This window comes from Elephas maximus, chromosome 24, assembly GCF_024166365.1.
Source record: "Elephas maximus indicus isolate mEleMax1 chromosome 24, mEleMax1 primary haplotype, whole genome shotgun sequence".
Classification (NCBI taxonomy): Eukaryota; Metazoa; Chordata; class Mammalia; order Proboscidea; family Elephantidae; genus Elephas; species Elephas maximus.
This window is the reverse complement of record NC_064842.1, coordinates 372,385-393,871: the sequence shown is the minus strand read 5'-3', so window position 1 is coordinate 393,871 and position 21,487 is coordinate 372,385. Positions and strand designations below refer to the sequence as shown.

At 41.0% G+C, this 21,487-nt stretch overlaps 1 protein-coding gene and 1 long non-coding RNA gene across 6 annotated transcripts in view; one reads left to right on the top strand and one right to left on the bottom strand.

Moving 5' to 3' along the window:
* Nucleotides 1-21,487, top strand: part of LPGAT1 (lysophosphatidylglycerol acyltransferase 1) — a 60,373-nt gene that overhangs the window by 8,118 nt on the left and 30,768 nt on the right. For all 4 annotated transcript variants that reach the window (XR_007515243.1, XM_049868086.1, XM_049868084.1 and 1 more), the window contains exons 3-4: nt 14,564-14,682; nt 18,906-19,001. Coding sequence is in view for 3 of the 4 variants with exons in the window: in XM_049868086.1 (XP_049724043.1) it covers nt 14,564-14,682; nt 18,906-19,001 (215 nt within the window). In the remaining variant the exon portion in view is untranslated. The remainder of the gene's footprint in view (nt 1-14,563; nt 14,683-18,905; nt 19,002-21,487) is intronic.
* On the bottom strand, nt 12,750-13,431 carry LOC126066754 (uncharacterized). 2 transcript variants are annotated; one of them, XR_007515245.1, is made up of 4 exons: nt 13,372-13,431; nt 13,078-13,126; nt 12,931-13,028; nt 12,750-12,783 (listed from the first exon to the last, which is right to left on the bottom strand). It is a non-coding gene; the product is annotated as an uncharacterized LOC126066754 (long non-coding RNA). The 2 variants fall into 2 exon arrangements; XR_007515244.1 differs by having other exon boundaries at nt 13,323-13,382.

Genomic DNA, 21,487 nt, shown 5'->3' with positions numbered 1-21,487 from the left:
AATACCAGAAAGATGTTTTCCTGTGTTTTATTGACTACCCAAAGGCATTTGACTGTGTGATGATAGCAAATTATCGATAACATTGTGAAGGATGGGCATGCCAGAACACTTAATTGTGCTCATGTAAAAATGGCTTGGGGGCAGTGTGTGACCTCCTCCAGCCCCACAAGGGGGAATGAGAACCAAGATCAACTGTGCAAGGATGACTCCCATGAGGTAGAGGCCAGACAAGCCTCCTATCTCTGCCATCTCTATCAATTCCGATACCAGTCGTCCCTCCCACAGCACTGGCCACACGGAACTCAGAGACCATACTCACAATTATGGCGTTTGTTAGGGACATAACAGTTACAATTCAGGCTCAGGGACACTCAGGATACAGTTCTCCCATCAGGACAGCCTCTCCCTGGCCCTCAGTCTCTGCCCAAAGGCACTCAGCTTTCTCTCTTTGTGGACGGGGAAGCCCACCACGCTGTCTCCTGTTGCCAGGTCCCTGCTGCTGGGTCTCTCCTGTTAGTCTCTCCTTCCTTGCTCATGGTGGGCTCCTCCTCTTTGCCCTGGAATTAGCTCTTTTAAGGCAAAACTGACCAATCCGCTCCGTGGGCCACAATTATCACACAATTACCTGAGTGAGAGTTACAAGACCATGGCTAGAAAGGCCTCACACACAAGTAATTAATCTCACCGCAGTTCATGAGGAGCCTGTACATAGACCAAGAGGCAGTCATTCAAACAGAACAAGGGGATAGATACTGCGTGGTTTAAAGTCAGGAAAGGTGTGTGTCAGAGTTGTATCCTTTCACCATACTTAGTTCTGTATGCTGAGCAAATAACTCTAGAAGCAGGACTATATGAAGAAGAACGGGGCATCAGGACTGGAAGGAGACCCATTAACAACCTGTGTTATGCAGATGACACAACCTTGCTTGCTGAAAATGAAGAGGACTGATGAAGATCAAAGATCACAGCCTTCAGTATGGATTATACCTCAACATAAAGAAAACAAAAATGCTCACAACTGGACCAGTAAGCTGAAGATCATGATAAACAGAGAAAAGATTGAAGTTATCAAGGATTTCATTTTACTTGTGTCTACAATCAACACCCATGGAAGCAGTAGTCAGGAAATCAAAAGACATATTGCAACGGGGAAATCTGCAAAAGACCTCTTTAAAGTGTTAAAAAGCAAAGGTGTGACTTTAAGGACTATGGTGTGCCTGACCCAAACCATGGAGTTTTCAGTCGCCTCATATGCATGCAAAAGCTGGACTGCGGATAAGGAAGACTGAAGAATTGACACCTTTGAGTTGTGGTATTGGGGAAGAATATTTAATATACCATGGACTGCCAAAAGGGCAAACAAATCTGTCTTGGAAGAAGTACAGCCAGAATAATTCTCCTTAGAAGACTACGTCTCACATACTTTGGACATGTTATCAGGAGGGACTAGTCCCTGGAGAAGGACATCGTGGTTGTTAAAGTAGAGGGTCAGTGCAAAAGAGGAAGACCCTCTAGGAGATGGATTGACACAGCGGCAGCAATAATGGGCTTAAGCGTAGCACAGGACTGAGAAGTATTTTGTTCTGTTTTGCTTAGGGTCTCTATGAGTCTGAACCGACTTGACAGCACCTAATAACAACAGGCTCTGTGTCAGACATCGTGCTAGTGGCTGGGGTACAGTGGCAAACAAAACAACGTAGCTCCTGTTCTTACGGAGTTTGCACTTTAGTGTATGAGGCAGGTATTCAACAAGTCACATAGATAACCATGTAATTACAACTGTGAAAAGTGCTGTGAAGAGCAAGTGTATAGGGGCTGTCTTTGTTGTTAGTTATCATTGAGTCGATGCTGACTCACAGCGACCTTGTATATAACAACGCAGTGTTGCCAGGTCCTGTGCCATCTCCATGATCTTTGATATGTTTGAGCCCATTTTTGAGGCTGTTGTGTAAATCCATCTCACTGAGGGTTTTCCTCCTCTTGGCTGACCTGCTGCTTTACCAAACATAATGTACTTTTCTAGCAATTGTTCTTTACTAATGATACATCCAAAGTAAATGAGCTGTAGTCTCCATCCTGGCTTCTAAGGAGCATTCTGGTTGCATTTCTTCTGAATATGGAATAAAGGACTTAATTTGGAGACTGGTGTTATCGCGAGGAATGGCCTTCTTGAGGAAGGACCGTTGAGACTGAGCTGCAGAATAAGGAGTTGGCCAGGTGAAACGGGAGAGAGGCAGCATGCACGAGGCAGAAGAGAACTTGGCATGTTGAGGGGTAAAGGGCAGGCCAGGTTGGCTGCAGCATGAAATGAACGAGGGGGAGAGGAGGAGGGCTAGGTAGGGGAAGCTGGTGAGACCAAATCCTTTGAGGCCTTATAGTGCATGTGGCGGATTTTGAAATTCACCCTAAGAGAAACTATTAAAAAATTTTAAGTAAAGGAATGATGAGATCAGATTTCTGTTTATGTTCTACACTCTGCCCACTTTGTGGAAATGAAATTGAGAGAAGTAAGAGTGTGTGGGAGGGAGACCCCCTGAAAGATTCTCACCTTATCCAGGTGAAGGCACGGGTTGCTTAGTCTAGGGCTGATGGCAATGGAGATGGCCAGAAGTGAATGGGTTGGAGAGTTACTTAGGAGGTAGATTGTCAGGATTCACTGAGGGATTGGGTGTGGAGGGCGCAGTAGAGCGGCAGCTGGCAGGTGACCGTGAGGTTTCTAGTGTGAGCAGTGTGGTGGATGGGGGAAGCCTGGAGAAGGAGCAAAGCTGAGAGGAAAGTTTAAAAATTAGCATACGGGGTATGAAACATCCAAGCGGAACTGTGAAATGGAAATATGGATATGCAGTCTGGACCTCAGAACTAGAAAGATAATTGGGAAATTATCAGTGGTATTTAAAGCCTTGGAGATGAATGTGGTCACCTAGGGAGACAGTACAGAGAGAAGAGGGTCCAGCAGCAAACCCTGAGGGAGTGCCAGCATTTGACGGTTGGGGAGAGGAGGATGGAGCAGACTGCGCAGGAGCGGCTAGAGAAGTGGAAGGAAGGCTTGCCTGAGACTGTGGTGTACAGAAGTCAGCGTGTTTCAGGGCGGGGCCTGTTGAGTGTTTCAGTATTGTAAAGAGCTGATGATGACAGCCGAGTTATCTGGTGTTGCTTTTGGAAAGAGCGGTTTTGTTGGGGTGGTAGAAGTGGAAATGAGACTGGAGTGGGTTTGGAGATGAATGATGAATGGGAGGCGTGGAATGGAGACATAGATACATGACTTCCTACAGGTTTGACTGTGAAGACTGGAGGGTGATAGCCACAGGACAGCTATGAGGTCAAGGGAAGGCTTTTTTTTTCTTTTAATTTTTAAGATGGCAAAATCTAGATCTCAACACAGTGTTGTGCTTGATGAAATCAGGGCCACTTACTTATTAGGTAAGTATTTTTAGTGAGGTTCGAATGAGAGAATGCATATCAGGACTTCATGTGGGAGGCACTTAGGTGTCAGCTCTGGCGGTAGGAACAGGCAAGGAGGTCCAGAGCCTACAGTCTAGTCCTGGTTCAAACTATTATTTGGTAATGCTCTCCCTCCTCCCCTCTACATTTTCTCATTTGTATGCTTCCTTTTTTTTTTTTTTTCTCCCTAAAGTCTGTTCTTCGGTTTCTGTGAGAATCCCTACCTACCTGCCTAACACCGTGACAACCTTCCTACTAGTGCAGTTTCCGTTGTTTTCTTCTTTCTGAACCTCTTTGGCATTTACTCTGTAATTGTGGTTCCTAACCATTGGGTGAGGAGCCCTGGTGTCATAGTGGTTAAGTGCTTGGCTGCTAACGGAAGGCCACCAGCCACTCCTGGGGAGAAAGATGTGGCAGCCTTGGAACCCCTATGGGGCAGGTCCCCTCTGTCTTATTGAGTCATTATAAGTCGGAATTGACTCCATGGCAACAGATTTGGTTTTGGTTTTTGGTTAACCTTTGGGCTGAGATTTCCTGCAGTGCTTCAGCTTTATCTCAGGGGATCAGGAATCCATATGCAAGTTAAGTACCATCTGTGGGTGAATGAATAATGTGTCTTGTAAATACGTGCTAATGCCTTTCAAATACATGGATCTGCTGTTTTGATTCGTAAGAAATCCATTAAAATCGTTATAGAATTTATGGTTGTTTTTGTTATGGACATTTGCTCCTCCCCTCTCTCCCAATGCCATCCAGTCTATTCCAGTTGGTGCTAAAAGAACTACTATCTTAGAAGGCTGCCCCAGATTTTTACATTAAAAAAGAATGTTCCTCCTTGAAAAGGTTAGGAGTTGCCTGCTGGGCAGCCTGTGACATTCAGAATACTTCTTCCTGGTCTTCGCTGTTGTTTTCCTTTGCTGTTCCCAGTTTCTTTAACTGACTTGTAAACTGCTTTAGGGTAGGAGCGGCGGCTCTTTTTGTTGCTCCATACCTTTTTTTTTTTTTTTACCTTACAGCTGAGGTGGGTAAACTACAACGCATGGGCCAAATCCTTTACAAAAATCTTTTCAGCTAAAAAGATCTTCATAGATGAACATTTGTAATTGATTTGATGATAGGAAAACCTAACTTTGAACCCCAGTTAAGCAAAATGTTATTCCCCCCAAAGAGAATTCAGTTTTTTTTATTAATAGATCTGTTTATGGGAGTCCCTGAGTGTTGCAGATAGTTGAGTGTTTTTTTTTTTTTTGACTACCAGCCGAAAGGTTGGCAGTTCAGACCCACCAAGAGATGCTTCGGAAGTCAGGCCTAGTGGTCTTCTGAAAGGTCAGAGCCTTGAAAACCCTACAGAGCTAGCAGCTCTGCTCTGGACACATGGGGATGACATGAGTTGGAATCAACTCCAGGGCTACTAACAACATTACAAAAAATTATATTCAATTATTATTTTTATATTTTGCATTTTGTCATAAAAGTTTGTAGAAATTTGTTAGAAAATAAATTTGTTACTTAAATACCTACTTAATATTCTCAATTTTGCCTTTTGGCGTACATAGTCTAGAATATTTCCTCTGGTCCTTTACAGGAAAAGTTTGCCAACCTTGACCCCTGCCTTTTGGTAGTAGTTCCTAAACTTGTCTGTACACCCAGATTTTCAGAGGAGCTGAGTGTGTGTATAAACACACATACACACACAGATACAGTCGTGCGCCACATCACGTTCATTCAGGCAGCGTCTGACTACATACGTGTCTGTGGTCCCATAAGGCTGTGCTCTTTATTCCCTACAGAGCAATGAATAATAAGAGGCCTGGGATTCTAATCTTTGTTGTGTCTTGAGTGTGTTGTGTGACAGAGTACCTCCCTGGGTCTTTTTCATCTGTCTGTACAAGGAAGAGGTTGGGCTTAACGCTTTCCAACATCCTTTAAGGTGCCGAAGTCAGAACCAGAGCTCGTGCGTGATGAGGCCTGCTTACCCCAGGTCAGTGGGCTCCCTGGTATGGGTATGGTTCATGAGGAAGCGAGGGTGGCGGGGCCACAGGTGGAATAACCCCCAGTCCCGCTGCCTGGAGCCTGGACACACCCCTCCTACCCGCCCCAAAGCACACAGACCAGCTGAGGGCACAGGAATTCAGGGCTTCAGTGCCGAGAGGAGGAGCTGTAGCCGCAGAGCATGTTTGTTCACACAACGTCCGTCACATGAGGTCCTACTTCACAGACGGTATCATGGATGTTAAGCAATGCGAGACTGTATATATAATACTTCCGGTGTGTGTCTAGTGTATGTGTGTGTGTATATAAAGCGTTAAGAAGAAAAGATGTCACTTTGAGGACTAAGGCGCGTCTGACCCAAGCCGTGGGTGTTTTCAGTTGCCTCTCACGCATGCGAAAGCTGGACAACGAGTAAGCAAGACAGGAGAAGAATCAATGCCTTTGAGTTGTGGTGTGGGCGAATAATATTGGATGCACCGCGGACTGCCCAAAGAATGAACAAGTCTGGGAAGAAATACAGCCAGATTGCTCCTTGGAAGTGAGGATGGTGAGACTTCAACCGGAGGAAATAATTAATTGTGCTAATTAATTCTAAGTGGGATATACTGAAGGTCATACTTTGGCTCTCGTGGGCTTGTTCTAATTTTCTTCAGCTTCAACAATTAATTGTACTGGTATGTAGGACAATTAATTATTTCTCATTTGATTGTATTCTTAGTACCTTCTCCTTTTACTTTCCTAGATTTGAAAGTTTGGGGATGTGGCCAAACCTCAAAGCAGAGACTGTATTATCTCCAATTATGAATTCTTGAAGACCTTCCAGGCACATGACTGGTGCGAATGCTTACTTTCTTTAATTTTACGGGGCATCCCTGCTGTTGTCTAGCCCAGCTCCCCTTCGGATATTTACGTTCATTGTACCTTTCTGAGCAGCACTTTTTGTTAGATCAGTTTTTCATTCCTCTCATTACTCTCTGTTGTGGGTTTGGTTGATCCGCTGGGACTGTGCTCTGCAGACTCTTCCTGTCTTCTCTCCTCTTCCCACTCCCAGTTTATTCACACCTTCATTCGTCTGTAGGTAGCTTCTGACCCAGGTCTGATAGCCCATCTCTCTTGTTTCATGTCACGAATTACCGTCTCCTTCTGTTTTTGCTCTTATCTTTAAGGGTATAAAGATATTAAAGACATTGTTATCTTATAAAAAAAACTTAACAAACTACCTTCCCTCATCCCCACAGCCTTTCATCCTTTCCCTCCCATATATTGCCAGTTATTTTTATCTGCTGGCTTTCTGTTGTTGATAGAATAATACTCAGAATTCTGATGCTCTAATAGCCTGTCTGTACAAGACCCAGGGTGGTGCAGATGGCTTACACTCGACTGCCAAACAAAAGAGGTTGGTGGTTTGAACTCACCCAGAGGTGCCTTGGAAGAAGGGCCTGGCGACCTGCTTCCATAAACATTACAGCCAAGAAAACTCCGTGGAGCTTGGTTCTACTCTGTGACACCCGGGGTTGCTATGAGTTGGAATCAGCTTAGTGGCACGGCACGGGATTTGGTTTTTTTGTTGGTTTGTTTAATAGCCAGGCCCAAGCCTGCTTCTTTAGCTGGACCTTTTGTTACTCCTTTCCTTCATTCTTCCTGTTACAAAGTAGAAGTGTTGCTCTTGGTTGCTCAGGAATCTTGTTCCATTGTTTATCTCCTCTTTCTTGAACTTTGGTAAAAACACGTAAAGAATTGGAAGGCATGGTAACCTGGGTCCATACTCCCAGGAGAGACTGGAGCTGAGTAGTGACTGCCTGACTGCCCTCTCTGGATGGGGCATGTGCTCTCCATTTAAACACAGGCCCCCCGACTCCCTCCTGTCATATGGGAAGCCCACTTCCCTCTCCTTTGTTAACTATCCCCTGGCCTACATTCTAGTGTATGATTTTTAAAAGTATTTCTATAATCTGATCTCCTGTTGCAGATATGTTGTTTCCCATTCTTTACCCCCTTATCCCCCGGCCTTTCTATCTCGTCCCTTCACGTTTTAGCGCACAGCAGTTTTTTTCCCTAGCTCCTGTGGTACATATTTTCATGTGTGCTGTATTATTCCCCAGTTTGAATTTTATTCCCAATAAGTGAGCACACTTCTTGAGGGCAGGGATTGTAGCACAGCAATTAAAAAGCTGGCTTTAGTTTTGTATGAAGGAAAACCAGAAAAACCATTGCTGCCAAGTAGATTCCGACTCATAGTGACCCTACAAGATAGGGTAGAACTGCCTCACAGAGTTTCCAAGGAAGGCCTGGTGGATGCAAACTGCAGACCTTTTGGTTAGCAGCCATAGCACTTAACCACTACGCCACCAGGGTTTCGTGAAAGAAAATGGATCTTTAAAAACTAAAGCCCTGCGGCTCAGTGAGACGTGGGCACCTAGGCACGTGAGAGCGGAAGTGAGAGCAGCAGACTCGACGCGGGCCTTAGGCTCAGCCCAGCTCACAGCTGTTGTGGGGAGGCCGGCATGACTGCTGTGCTATTTAAAACGTTCTCTGTGTTTCTGTTTCTCTCCTTCCCTCCCGCCCACTCTCTTCCCTTGTCTACTTTTTCTTTCTGCTGAGCTCATGTGGTTGAATTTCTTAAGTGCTTCCTGACAGAATTCCAGTGCACTTTTGTGTCCCCCACAGTGGCAGAACCCTCCCTGTGTCTCTGTGAAGATAATAAAACCAGTCGAATGAATGAATAAATAAATAATGCTTTGGGGATAGCAAGCAGGAGGTGACGTAAATTAATTATACTTATCATCTGTACTTTTTTCTTTGCAACTAACCAGTCAGACAAGGAGCAGGCATAGAATTCTGGTTCTCATATTTGATTTAAAATATTGGCAAAGTGAGGGCTTTGGATTCAAATATCTCTCACTTCCTTTCTAGTTCTAAGTTTCTTTAAAATCAAAACCCCCACCATGTAGAATGGTCTGAACCTAGAGCTATTTCCAGTAGCAAAGCAGAGAAGTACCCACAATGCACACTTTTTTTCCTGGTAGTTTGATGTAATCTTTTACCTTTAGAAGAAGTGAGAATTTCCCTTCTTCCAGTTACTCATTTTAAGAACCTGAGGCAGATACTACTTACTTCCATTATTTACTTGAACTTTGCTCGGTGGAATCATATTAAAGTATCTTTGATTTAAGTTCTGATCTCTGAATTTAGTTTAGTGTTCTGTGGTTGACCAACTTAATAGGTAAATGTAGGAAGCTCTTTGAAAGTCTGAGAAAACGAAACTGAGCAAGGTAAGGATTTTGCATCAGGCTAAGTGCTTTTCTTGGGACACAATAGAAAGAAAGCTAAGCTGTAAAGTCTTCAGCTCTCAGTGGTTAACGAAATAAATTTGAACAAAGCTATTTTGGGAGAAGAGGTTGTTAGTGAATGTGAGAAAAAGAACATTTAAGAAATGAGTAAGAAAAATTAAGCCCATTTAGTAGTATTTTCCATTCTTAATTTCATTTGGGGAAAAAAAAAATTCCCTGAATTATACAAGTAATAAGTTAAATGCTGAAAATTTGGAGAAAACAGAAAAGTGTAAGGAAAACTTAAAAAAAGAGCAAGAATCACTGCAGTTCCACCATACTGCCGTAACCACTATTAAGATTTTGGAGTATATCCTTCCAGCCATTTATATGTATTTTTTTTTTTTAATCCAAAATGTATGTTTGTATTCTAAAATATAATGACTTTTTTTTTTTACTTTTTTTAAAAAATTAACATAGAATAAAATAGACCTTTTTTGAGGTTGTACATTTCTTTGAATTTAAACACATATATAGATTTGTGCAAACATCACTACAATCAAGTTAAAGAACAGTTTCGTCACCTCAAAAAATTTCCTGCAGGAGAATAGACCCGGCGATCTGCTCCTGCAAAGATTTACAGCCTCGGAAACTATGGGGCAGTTTTAGTCTGTCCCGTAGGGTCACTGTGAGTTGGAATCGACGGCACATAGCAACAACTTATTGCTGCCATCCACCAACCTTGTTTGTTGAGGAAGTTGGACCTTGGTTTGTCCCACTCCACTTTCTGCCATAGTCATGGGCAGCTTCAGGGACTCTGAGCAGTTGTCCAGGTCCCTGTCCTCATGGTTATTTGGCCGTGCCAGCAGTGACAGGATGATAGAGGGGTTTTGAATCCCAATTCCCACACTTTCTTACAGTACACCTTTGAAAAAATCGTTTAAGCTTTTTGTGTCTCTTTCTCCTTATTTGTGAAATAGGGATTATAGTATCTGTACCTGTAGAATTTTATGAAGACTAAATAAGAAAATAATGTAAATTATTTTATATTACTTACTACTAATTTCTGGTACATAGTAAGCATTCCATAAGTGTTAGCTATTGAGATTATTTAACTATATATCTATTTAATAATATATGCTGCTAATATTATTTTTATTTTATGGAAATGCTGATGGCATAGTGGTTAAGTGCTAAGGCTGCTAACCAAGAGGTCAGCAGTTTGAATCCGCCAGGAGCTTCTTGGAAACTCTATGGGGCAGTTCTACTCTGTCTTACAGGGTTACTATGGAGTCGGAATCGACTCGACAGCAGTGGGTTTATTATTTTATAATTAAGCATTCCCTCCAAAAGCTACACCTTGAACACTCTCCCCTGAAACTTTAACCTTTTAAGTATATTAAGTGCCAAAAAAAAAAAACAAAAACTACCAATCGTGATTTCCTGGCTTGTTCAGTATACTTGCTTTAAAAAAATAAAACAGTACTTCCTTTCCAGTGGCTCTCACTTAGGAGTATACACCAGCTTCACCCAGGGAGCTTTTTCAAAACGTCTGGACACTACTTCTGGAATTTTGAATCGAGTGGGTGAAGGTGGGGCTAGGAGATAGCACCAAGTATCTCCGTCCTTATCGCCCTCCCTCCCTTTTCGTTCAGTTAATTGCCCTCTTGCTCACGGCCGGCCCATTCCTCACCTGTCTCTCCTCTGTTAATCAGTACCTTAGCCCGTTTGTCACAGCCACCCTTAATTAATGTCCTCACTCCCTTTCTGCCTTGCCCCATTTGCTCTGCTAACCCCTAACCTTGGGTAAATCCAGCCTAGTCTACCTTCAATCTGGGCTTCTAAAAGCCACAGTTCTTGTGCTGTGTGGAGTTCTTCAAGGTGTTTTTTTCAAGTCTTTAATCTTTACTATTCGTATTTGAGTGGTTAAGCGCTTGGCTGATAACTGAAAGGTTGGCAACTTGAACCCCTGAGCTGTTCAAGGGGAGAAAGAAAGATGTGGCAGTCTGCGTCCGTAATGATACCAGCCTTGCAAATCCTATGGGCAGTTCTGCTCTGTCGTATAGGGTTGCTATGAGTCTGAATCAACTCAGTGCCAATGGGTTATTCATATTAGAATACCTGACCTTACGTTGCATTGTAGGCATATTGCTCTTTCAATTAATACTGACTCTAAAAGTGACTTCACTGTCATGTAATTGCAATTACCCAGCGTTTCTATGGTTTTCAATCGCCTCGTATGCATGCAAAAGCTGGACAATGAATAAGGAAGACCGAAGAAAAATCGATGCCTTTGAATTACGGTGTTGGCAAAGGATATTAAATATACCATGGACTGCCAGAAGAAGGTACAAGTCTGTCTTGGAAGAAGTACAGCCAGAATGCTCCTTAGAAACAAGGATGGCGAGACTGCGTCTCACTTAACTTTGGACATGTTATCAGGAGGGACCAATCCCTGAAGAAGGATGTCAGCGAAAGAGAGGAAGACAAGATGGATTGACACAGTGGCTACAATGACAGGCTCAAGCATAGCAACAGTTGTGAGGATGGCTCAGGACCAGACAGTGTCTCATTCTCTTTTGACTTGACAGAATCTAACAGTGCCAGTACAACGCTACATCAGTTATATCTCGTTCATTTTCACTACATGTTTCATATCTGAGAAGGCTGAGGCTCAGAATGGGAAAATAATTTCTGACATCAACTTGCAGGCATAAATTCTTTTTGAACTTTGCAAGACAAGCTATTATGGTTGTGCATTAAGCTGCCTTTCTTTTCTACGTTAATTCTCTTTTGTAGGTGAGTATAATGGCTTTAGGAGCCCTGGTGGCACAGTGGTTAAATGCTTGGCTGCTAACCGAAAGGTTGATGGTTAGAACCCACCAGTCACTCCACGGGAGAAAAGACCTGGCAATCTGCTCCCGTAAAGATCCCCCTCCTCACCAGTGCTGTCGAGTCGATTCTGATTACCTCCTAGAAAACCCTTTGGGACAGTTCTACTCTGTCCTCTAGGATTGATATGAGTCAGTGTTAGACTTCACGGCCCACAGTAACAACAACAACATGATGGCTTTGGCATCACTATTTTTAAGGAATTTATTGTAACAGGTTATTGTTTTTATTTTCGTTTTGAAATGAGAACTGTCCTGGTAAATACTAATCTATATCTTTATCGATATGTTAGAATGTTTATGTGTGTGTGTGTTCAGTAAGTGATAATCTTGACTTTGGTTTTTAATAAGAATTTTTAAAATAGAGTTGCAACTAGACTATTTTTCTTCTAGTTTTTATTCAGTTGTCCTTCATTCCCTTTGGGAATAGTGAACCTGACCCAATTCTTTTTTGAGAATTCGTTTCAGAGAACAGTGTGTTAAAATAGTTTTGTTCTTCTAATTAAGTGCAGTATAAGGACTGGCAGGCATCCATAGCTTCTGTTCCTCAGTAGGTAATAATCCTGTTCTTTGGTTAAGGTGGAAGCCCTGGTGGTGTAGTGATTAAGTGCTACGGCTGCTAACCAAAGGGTCGGCAGTTTGAATCCGCCAGGCGCTCCTTGGAGACTCTATGGGGCAGTTCTGCTCTGTCCTATAGGGTTGTTATGAGTCGGAATCGACTTGATGGCACTGGGTTTGGTTTTGGTTTTGTTTTTTTTTTGGTTAAGGTATTGGCCAAATTATCGTATTTACTGGTCCTGGGATAGCAGAATTTGATCTGAAGAACATAGGTACTTCACAAGTGAAATATACAGCTCTTTCCCTAGAAACATTTTTTATCTTGATTTTTTAGTCATTAGATTTCCAACAGTGATCTTTAGAGTAATTTATAAAAGAATCTCATAGATATTGGAAACTAAATTTATTGTTCAATAAAATTTGGATTATTACAAAATCCAACACGGCCTTGGGATAATTTCTTGATAAAAGCTTGATCCCGCTACCTTCACTTCTTGATTTAGTGTGACATGTACTGCCTTGTGATCCCGCTACCTTCACTCCTTGATTTAGTGTGACATGTAATGCCTTGTGATCCCGCTACCTTCACTTCTTGATTTAGTGTGACATGTAGTGCCTTGTGATCCCGCTACCTTCACTTCTTGATTTAGTGTGACATGTAATGCCTTGGGATCCCGCTACATTCACTTCTTGATTTAGTGTGACATGTAATGCCTTGTGATCCCGCTACCTTCACTCCTTGATTTAGTGTGACATGTAATGCCTTGGGATCCCGCTACCTTCACTTCTTGATTTAGTGTGACATGTAATGCCTTGGGATCCCGCTACCTTCACTTCTTGATTTAGTGTGACATGTAATGCCTTGGGATCCCGCTACCTTCACTCCTTGATTTAGTGTGACATGTAATGCCTTGTGATCCCGCTACCTTCACTTCTTGATTTAGTGTGACATGTAATGCCTTGTGATCCCGCTACCTTCACTCCTTGATTTAGTGTGACATGTAACGCCTTGGGATCCCGCTACCTTCACTCCTTGATTTAGTGTGACATGTAACGCCTTGGGATCCCGCTACCTTCACTTCCTGATTTAGTGTGACATGTAATGCCTTGTGATCCCGCTACCTTCACTCCTTGATTTAGTGTGACATGTAATGCCTTGGGATCCCGCTACCTTCACTCCTTGATTTAGTGTGACATGTAATGCCTTGGGATCCCGCTACCTTCACTCCTTGATTTAGTGTGACATGTAATGCCTTGGGATCCCGCTACCTTCACTTCTTGATTTAGTGTGACATGTAATGCCTTGTGATCCCGCTACCTTCACTCCTTGATTTAGTGTGACATGTAATGCCTTGGGATCCCGCTACCTTCACTCCTTGATTTAGTGTGACGTAATGCCTTGGGATCCCGCTACCTTCACGCCTTGGTAGACTGACATTTAGTTTGAAAATAAACTTTGGCCAAGTTCTGACTGAGAGATAATACATGTTCAAGATTAACTCTCAGTGGTTTTACCTTGAAGTATTTAGAAATGGACATTTGGAATTTTAATGTTATATAAATTATCAAAATGTAAGTTGAATCCAGAAACCCCCCAACTTTCTCCTTCCATTCTCTCCCCTTTCCATCCTACCCTCCCCCAAATTGTAGTTTTTTTCCTTATCAAGTATAAGAAAAGCACAAAAGTACTGTACTTTAAACATCTGGAACATTTTACTAGAGCTATGACGTTATCATACATTTTACCCATACCGTACTCATTGCTTTCGAGTCAATTCCGACTCATAGCGACCCTATGGGACAGAGTAGAACTGCCCCATAGAGTTGCCAAGGAGCGCCTGGTGGATTTGAACCAGGTCAGCCATGGGTATGGTATGGGTAAAACATATCATCAGTATTAATAGTTTGGAATTCATTCTTCCAGATTTTTTTAATGTATGAACTCGTCTAAAAGATGACTCGTACTGTATATGCTGTTCTGTGATTGTTCACTTTATAGCTTGTCTTTCTGGGTTCGCATATACAGTAGGTTCCCTCCATTCCTTTAACGGGTTTATACGATTCCATTCTGTCATAATTTTTTTTGTCTGTTGGCGAATATTGAAATTGCAGTAAACTTACCTTATACATGTATCTTTGCTTATTGGACAAATGTTTCTCTAGGATAAAGTCCCTGTAGAATTTCTAGGTCAAAATGTATAATAGTTCTACATTTTAATGAATATTTGGAGGCTTGATGAAATGATATATCAATGTTCTGGTCTTTGTAGGAAATAAGCTTAGTTCTAAACCATCCAGAAGTTTTGGTAGGATGATGCACCGTCATTAATATAGACTATTTTTTCTAACGTAAGTTTTCTAGTAACATAGAAGTCTTTAAAATGACAGCTTTGAAACTTTCTTTTCTTACAGTGATGGAATGGGGGGAAGATGTTAAAGCGATTTCCAGAGATGAAGCAGTGATGCTGGTGAACCACCAGGCCACGGGCGATGTGTGCACTCTGATGATGTGTCTGCAGGACAAAGGACTGGTAAGCCCGCTGGAGGCGGCAGTTGCACACCGGGAGGGGAGGGGAGCCTTCTCCCGTCTTACCTTCTCCCGTGTTGCCTACCGGTGGTAGACTTATTTGGTTCCTTGGCTTTTTTTTTTTCTGTAAGAATCATTTCAAATATCTTAGTACAGTTTGGATTATATGCTTAGGTTTTAATATGTATACTTTTCCTGAAAATTTAAGTGGAGGAATTTAGACCCTTAAAAAAAATTAAGTGGGATGAAAGCAAAGCTAATGTGATCCAAATTTGGGGTTGTCTTGGGGTAAAGCGATAGATTGCCAGTTTTAGAAATACAAACACCGAAAGCATTGCTGCTGAGGGTAGGAGAGAGAAATTAGTGAATTAGGTGATTCTGGGAGTCTTCAGCCGGAAGAAAATAAGGTAAATTGAAAGGGAAGGTATTAGGCTCAGTTTAGCCAGTGTGACAAAGACGGTGTTTGAACTGTTGATTTTACGTTACTTATATTGATAACTAAAATATATCTATAAATCGAATAAATTTAAAATAAATTCAGTGTTTAGCATTATTGCCTTAGGAGAAGTTAAATAGGTTATGATCACAGACAGTGAAATAGGAAGTATAGGAAATTAATGGAGTTAATTTGGACCTATTAGTAAAGATACAAATCAGTGGCTGTTTACTAAGTGCTTAACATGCATGGCTAGTGAACGTAACAAATATAAGACACCATTGTTCTCTAAGGGGCTCCTAAGCCAGTAGCAGGTGGCGGGAGAGTGTCACAAATCATGCTTAATTGCAAAGTGAGATATGGTCAGTAAACAGTCAGCTTACCATGGACTTGATCACTTTGTGGAAGGGGCAGGAACATCAACTTCACCTTGAAGGATGATTAGACTTGAGTTAGGCAAAGTGGTGAAGCAAGGGCCTTCTTCCGTAGTGAAACAATCTTTGCAGAATCCCAGAGGCTGGGATAAGCCTGCTGTGTTTAGGCCCCAGAGATTTCCGTTCAGTAGGTCAGGGTGGGGTCAGAAAATGAAGTGAGATTAAAGGAAAATAGGTTTACTTTGATCATTGAGAAATCTGTTTTCTCGTTTATCTTAACAGCAGAGGCATGATCTTGCTGGAATATGGAATACATTCAATCCTTTCTTATGTTCAGAATCTTGAATTGTTAGAAGAATATCACTGTGTAGATATATTTGCATTTATAATAGTATTTATTGCCTAAATTCATGATGTTAAAATTTTATAAAAACTGGTCTGTTTAACTTTGTGTCAATGAGAACCCCAATTAGCCAACATTTTATTGTCGATATAATTAAATTTATGGTGATTATCCTAAAGACCTACGGTGTAGTTAAGTGTTTTTCAAATATAAAAAAAGATTAAATTGTCAATATAAATATGTCTAACTGTATTCTAACTCCATTTGGGCATAGTTGGTAAGTATTAACGAGAATATCAGGTTATTTGAAATTCACCAATCACATGGACAAAAGAAAGATTGGTTTGTTTGTTTACTTTTGTGAAATGATTTGAGTTACTTTGTATAAATTCATTTTTCTGTCCAGAAAAATTTTTTTATTTTCAGATTAGTTAATGCTAAGCATCTTTTATAATGCTCTGATACTACTGGATAATCTAAAATCTCAAGGATTTACTGTCTTCTGTCATAAAGGAATAATTGAGAAATAGAGGGGGTGCATTGTAATCTCTACAGGGCAATATTAATTCGTATCGACAAGAAGGAATGTTTATTTGATTTATCGTCTACACCACAAGTAAATTCAAAGAAGGAAGACTAATGCTGAATTTTGAGTTAGTTAAAAAGAATTAGTTTGTCGGCAATGTGATTTGATTGTAACACAGCTTACTGACTTCAGGAGACTTCTTGGAGCACCTGTCGGTGTTACTCCCTGGGAGCATTGTTGGCGTTTTGGTGGGACAGCACCATTGCTCTGAACATCCCAGCCTTTGCTGGAGGTGTTGCGCTCCCAGCTGAAACCCACTGACTGCTGGTATCACTCTCAATCACTGTAAGAATCAGGAATGTCCTTAGAAGCTTCCAGACTTACCCAGCGGAGAACCGCTGACCTTACTATACTTTCAAAAGGACATAAAAGTGGAGCCCTTGTGGCACAGTGGTTAAGAACTTGGCTGCTCCACTCTGTCCTGTAGGGTTGCTGTGAGTCAGAATTGACTTGATGGCAGTGGGTTTGGTTTTTGGAGCCCTGGTGGAGCACTGGTTAAGTACTCTGGCTGCTAACCATAAGGTCGCAGTTTGAATCCACCGGCAGCTCCTTGGAAACCCTATGGGGCAGTTCTACTCTGTCCTATAAGGTAGCAATGAGTTGGAATTGACTTAATGGGTTAAGGTAAAACGAAGACGTTTTATTTTTGTCAAGAGAGCTTTGTTAGATGTTTAATAAACATTTATTAACTTGTATACATTTCCTTTGAAATAAGTTGAAGAAGGCACAAGTATCCATATAAATTTCAGATGTAAGAATTACCCATATAAATCTCAGTCAGGTAGATTGGCTGTGGCTGCTTGTTTTAGATGCCTCTTCTCGTTGAAGAGATAGATCCATGCGAGTTAAGGTTAAACATAAAAGCCAGTTATTTCAGTGTTGGTGTTTGAAACAGAGTCCAATCAATGGCAGCTAAACTTCATGCTGTATGAAGCCCTAAAATGTCCTACAGGTTGGAATTCACTTGCTTTTCATTTGTTTCGTAGGACACTTTACAGCAGATCCCATCAAGTTCAAATCTCATTTTATTTAAACTAAGTGGTCATGATTGCAAAGCAAGATTGAAAGATGAGATGGTTGTTTTATCCTGTGTAAACTGACCTGAAAAATCAGTTCTTCACTGGGCACGCATCTTCATTTTTTAGACTAATTTAAAATAGTAAAGCTGATGACATAGGAGTTGTGTAGTGGAACTATTAAAAATTAAGGCAGAAGCTTTAATATTACCTCTGGGCTTTTATAATACTTTTGTAAAAGCAGCCCATGGGTGTCAACAATGAGCTTTTTCCTTGTGTGTAAGGTCACATATTTTAATTCTTAGAGATGATGTTTACATTTACTGTTGCCATGGGAAACCAAAGTAGACTTCTGTTCATTCTTGACTGAGGTTATAGCTTTCTCTTTATTTAAGGCTTAGAACAAGGAATGCTATTTCCCCAGCAGGGAAGAACAATTAACCAGCCCATTAATTACACTCCAGTTTATACTTAACTCTGAAATTTGCTTGAAATAACGTCTGCTCTCATTATGGGTATTAACACTTACTTATTAGCAACAGGTAATATGTTTGCATTTAAGAACTGAGGCTCTATAAGTATTTTTATACTGGCAACGAATATGGCCTTACATAAACTAACAAATATTCTTTATAATATAATAAAACCGAAAAAACCAAACCCAGGGCTGTCGAGTTGATTCTGACTCATAGTGACCCTATAGGACAGAGTAGAACTGCCCCATAGAGTTTCCAAGGAGTGCCTGGTGGATTCGAACTGCTGACCCTTTGGTTCGCTTAATAAATCGTTTATAAATCTAATAATAATATAATAGGATTTATAAATGATTTATTAAGTGAATAGCTAAAATGTTGTTTTGTTTCAGACATTAACTTTTGCTATCTTAACCATTGAGGTTAAATATTACATTGTAAATATAAAGTTCTTTGTTGTTGTTGTGTGCCATTGAGTCAATTCTGACTTAAAGCGACCCTACAGGACAGGGTAGAACTGGTCACACAGGGTTTCCAAGGGGTGGCTGGTGGATTCTAACTGCCGACCTTTTGGTTAGCAGCCAAGCGCTTAACCACTACTCCACTGGGCTCCAAATGTAAAGTTTTAGTAGTTATTAAGTAAACATATGGTTTCATTTAATAATTTTAACCATTTTATTGTATCATTTCAGAATAATTTTACAAGTTATATTAGAATTGAAATCATTAAGTCTAAATCTAAGAAGTTAATTCCATTTCATAAATACAGTGGTGCACCTGGGACTTAGGGTTCTGAGACTTGGAATCAAAACCGTAATTTTTCAGGTAGACTCTACCAGTAACTGTGTTTTGTTTGTAGAAATAACATCAGGTTTAAAATATTTAGATTAATTAAGAATATGCTTCTGTGATTATATTTAAAATATGGGGCCTTGGCTAGACTATAGTCAGGTTTCTTACAGCCAATATTTAATTATTTTTTGCTTTTAACTATTTTAGGTTATTGTTCAAATGATGTGGTTGATGGATCATATTTTTAAGTACACAAACTTTGGAATTGTTTCTCTAATTCATGGAGACTTCTTTATAAGACAGGTAAGTACTGAGCATATTTTGGGGGGGTGCCGGGGGCTTGCCTTGTTAAACTGATTGTTGACTGTAAAAGAAGGCATAACAAAACCAAATATAATAGGAAGAGCGAGTTCTTGTTTCTCAGGGTGCTCGTCCTCTGAACCTTTGTTCCCCCAAAATATTTTTTTCAATCTGAATTTGAGCATGTGTAAGCACTAAAAGGCTGGTAATGCGAACATCCTAACCTTCCACTCTCCTCCTCCATCTGGAGAATATAACTCAGTTTAGTAAACATTTAGCAAGCACCTGTCGCATATCCCAGCTGATCTGCTTCTTAGCTACGTGAATGGGGCAAGTTAATTACACTGTTTTCTTATTTTCCAAATGAGACTGATAGTACCCTCCACTCTTAGGTTATCGTGGGGGATTAAATGAAGTAATACATAAAGTACCTAAACAGTGCCTACTGCCTTCTTCATCGTTTGTATCTTGATCATCATGACATCATCATCTATATTATCACTATTATTTTTGTATATTAACCATACGAGGCTGCTAACCAAAAGGTCGGCAGTTTGAATCCACCGGCTGCTCCTTGAAAACCCCGTGGGTGGTTCTACTCTGCCCTGTAGGGTTACTATGAGTTGGAATCGGCTCAAAAGTAGTGGATTTGTTTTTTTTTTTGTTGTTGTTGTTTATATGATTCAGAGGATATCTAAATTAGCAGGCTGTTCTCCTTTCTCGGGAGTCTGTATTCTAGAAGAACAGGCAATAACTTTAAAGAATGGGTATAGGTTTGATAGAGGAAGGTGGGCTGGGAAGGGGTCCCACGCAGTAGGAATAGTTTGGTGTAAGAAACAGAATCATCGTCTCTGTCAGGTTGGTGCTACATTATAGTATTTCCCTGATAGGCTACTAGTGTCACAGACTATTTTCTCAGAAGAGGATGACTAAAATATGATATGCCAGGCTCTTTAATGTATGGCAGTGCCACAGTTGTTTGGTTCTATGTATTTAGCAGCTTCAACCTGAATTGTACAGTGCCTTGTATATAATAAACACTTAACGCATACCTGGTGAATTGAATTAAGCCTCTTGGTAAGAACCACAAATTCAGAAATAAGCAGAAAAAGTTTTGAACTCTGAAAATAGCTTCCATAAAACACATACTTTAGTTTTATGTACAGAACATACTGACCTAATTTTTTAACATGCCATATAGTTGTCTGGTGTCATCTGGAAACACTCCTGGTTATGCCCAAGATACAGTCTGAACAAGAAGTGAATAAATAATGGTGGTAGAAGGAGATGCTCGGACCTCAGGAAGGAGTGGCGGGAGCGCGAGGGCATTGGCCGTGAGGTTAGGACACAGTAGACAGTAGTCGGAACGACTTAGCAGACAGCCTGGCCTGATATCTCAGCATCACCGTCCAGTAAGACAGCAGAGCCACCAGTTGGAAAGCCCGTGAAGATTGCAGCCGTGGAAACCCTGTGGGGCAATTCTGTTCTGTCCTGTAGGGTTGCTATGAGTTGGAATCAACTCGATGGCACACACAACGGTAGTCTAGGGGTATTCAGTGGAAAAACTAGCTGAGCCCTTACATCCTGAGAGTGTGAGGAAATGACTGAATTTATTGTGTAGTACAGGGAAATCTGTACTATAGGCCAGAACTCTACGGGACTGCCTCGTTTTTCCAGGTCTCGAAGATTCTCCACCTTTGACTCTCTATTAGTGGAAAATATTTGAATTTTCCTTCTCGACACAGTTCCGCCTTACACAGGTTCTGGCTTTCACAGGTTTTACCACATAACAATTGACCCTAGTGGTGATCCTCAGGCATCAAAGAAGAGGCTAAATTACATGAAATTATCAGTGTGCTTTGAGGATATACTTTTTATTGCAAAGTAAAGTTTCACATACTTAAAGACTGCATTTGAAAGTTTCTGGGAGAGTTGCAAATTCATTTCTAAAAAATGACACTTCTTCCCCTGATAGGTTAATAATAAAAATCTGTGCCAATTGGGGGGCATGGTAAAAATGATTAATGTAAAAAAAAAAAAATCTCTTGGGACTTTGCATCTGCTAGACCATTTTGACAAGTTATTTCTAAGAATAGTAAAAATATTTGCCATGTAGTCTTGGGAACTTAATAGCTAACTTAACCATAATCAGTTCAGTTCAGTAAACCAGTTAAGAAAATACCTGACTTGCTTTGCCTTTGGAACATATTCAATCAGAAGACGGAAAGCGGACTGATTATTTTCGGGTGCTTCTGTACTTATGTCGGCTGGAAAATTGTTAGCAAGTTGATCATACTGAGAGAAGAACCTCTGTGAAAACACAGCTGTGGGTTTGGGCTCTGCCTGCAGATCCTTCCTGGATTCCTCTTTTCAGTCTCCAAGTCAGCTTCTTTCTTCTCTCCCTCACAACTAGGATCCAGCCCATGACAGTGCTCTCTTAGCTTCACCTCAGAGTTTTTCTGAATGTAGCACTTTACGCCAGTACCTCA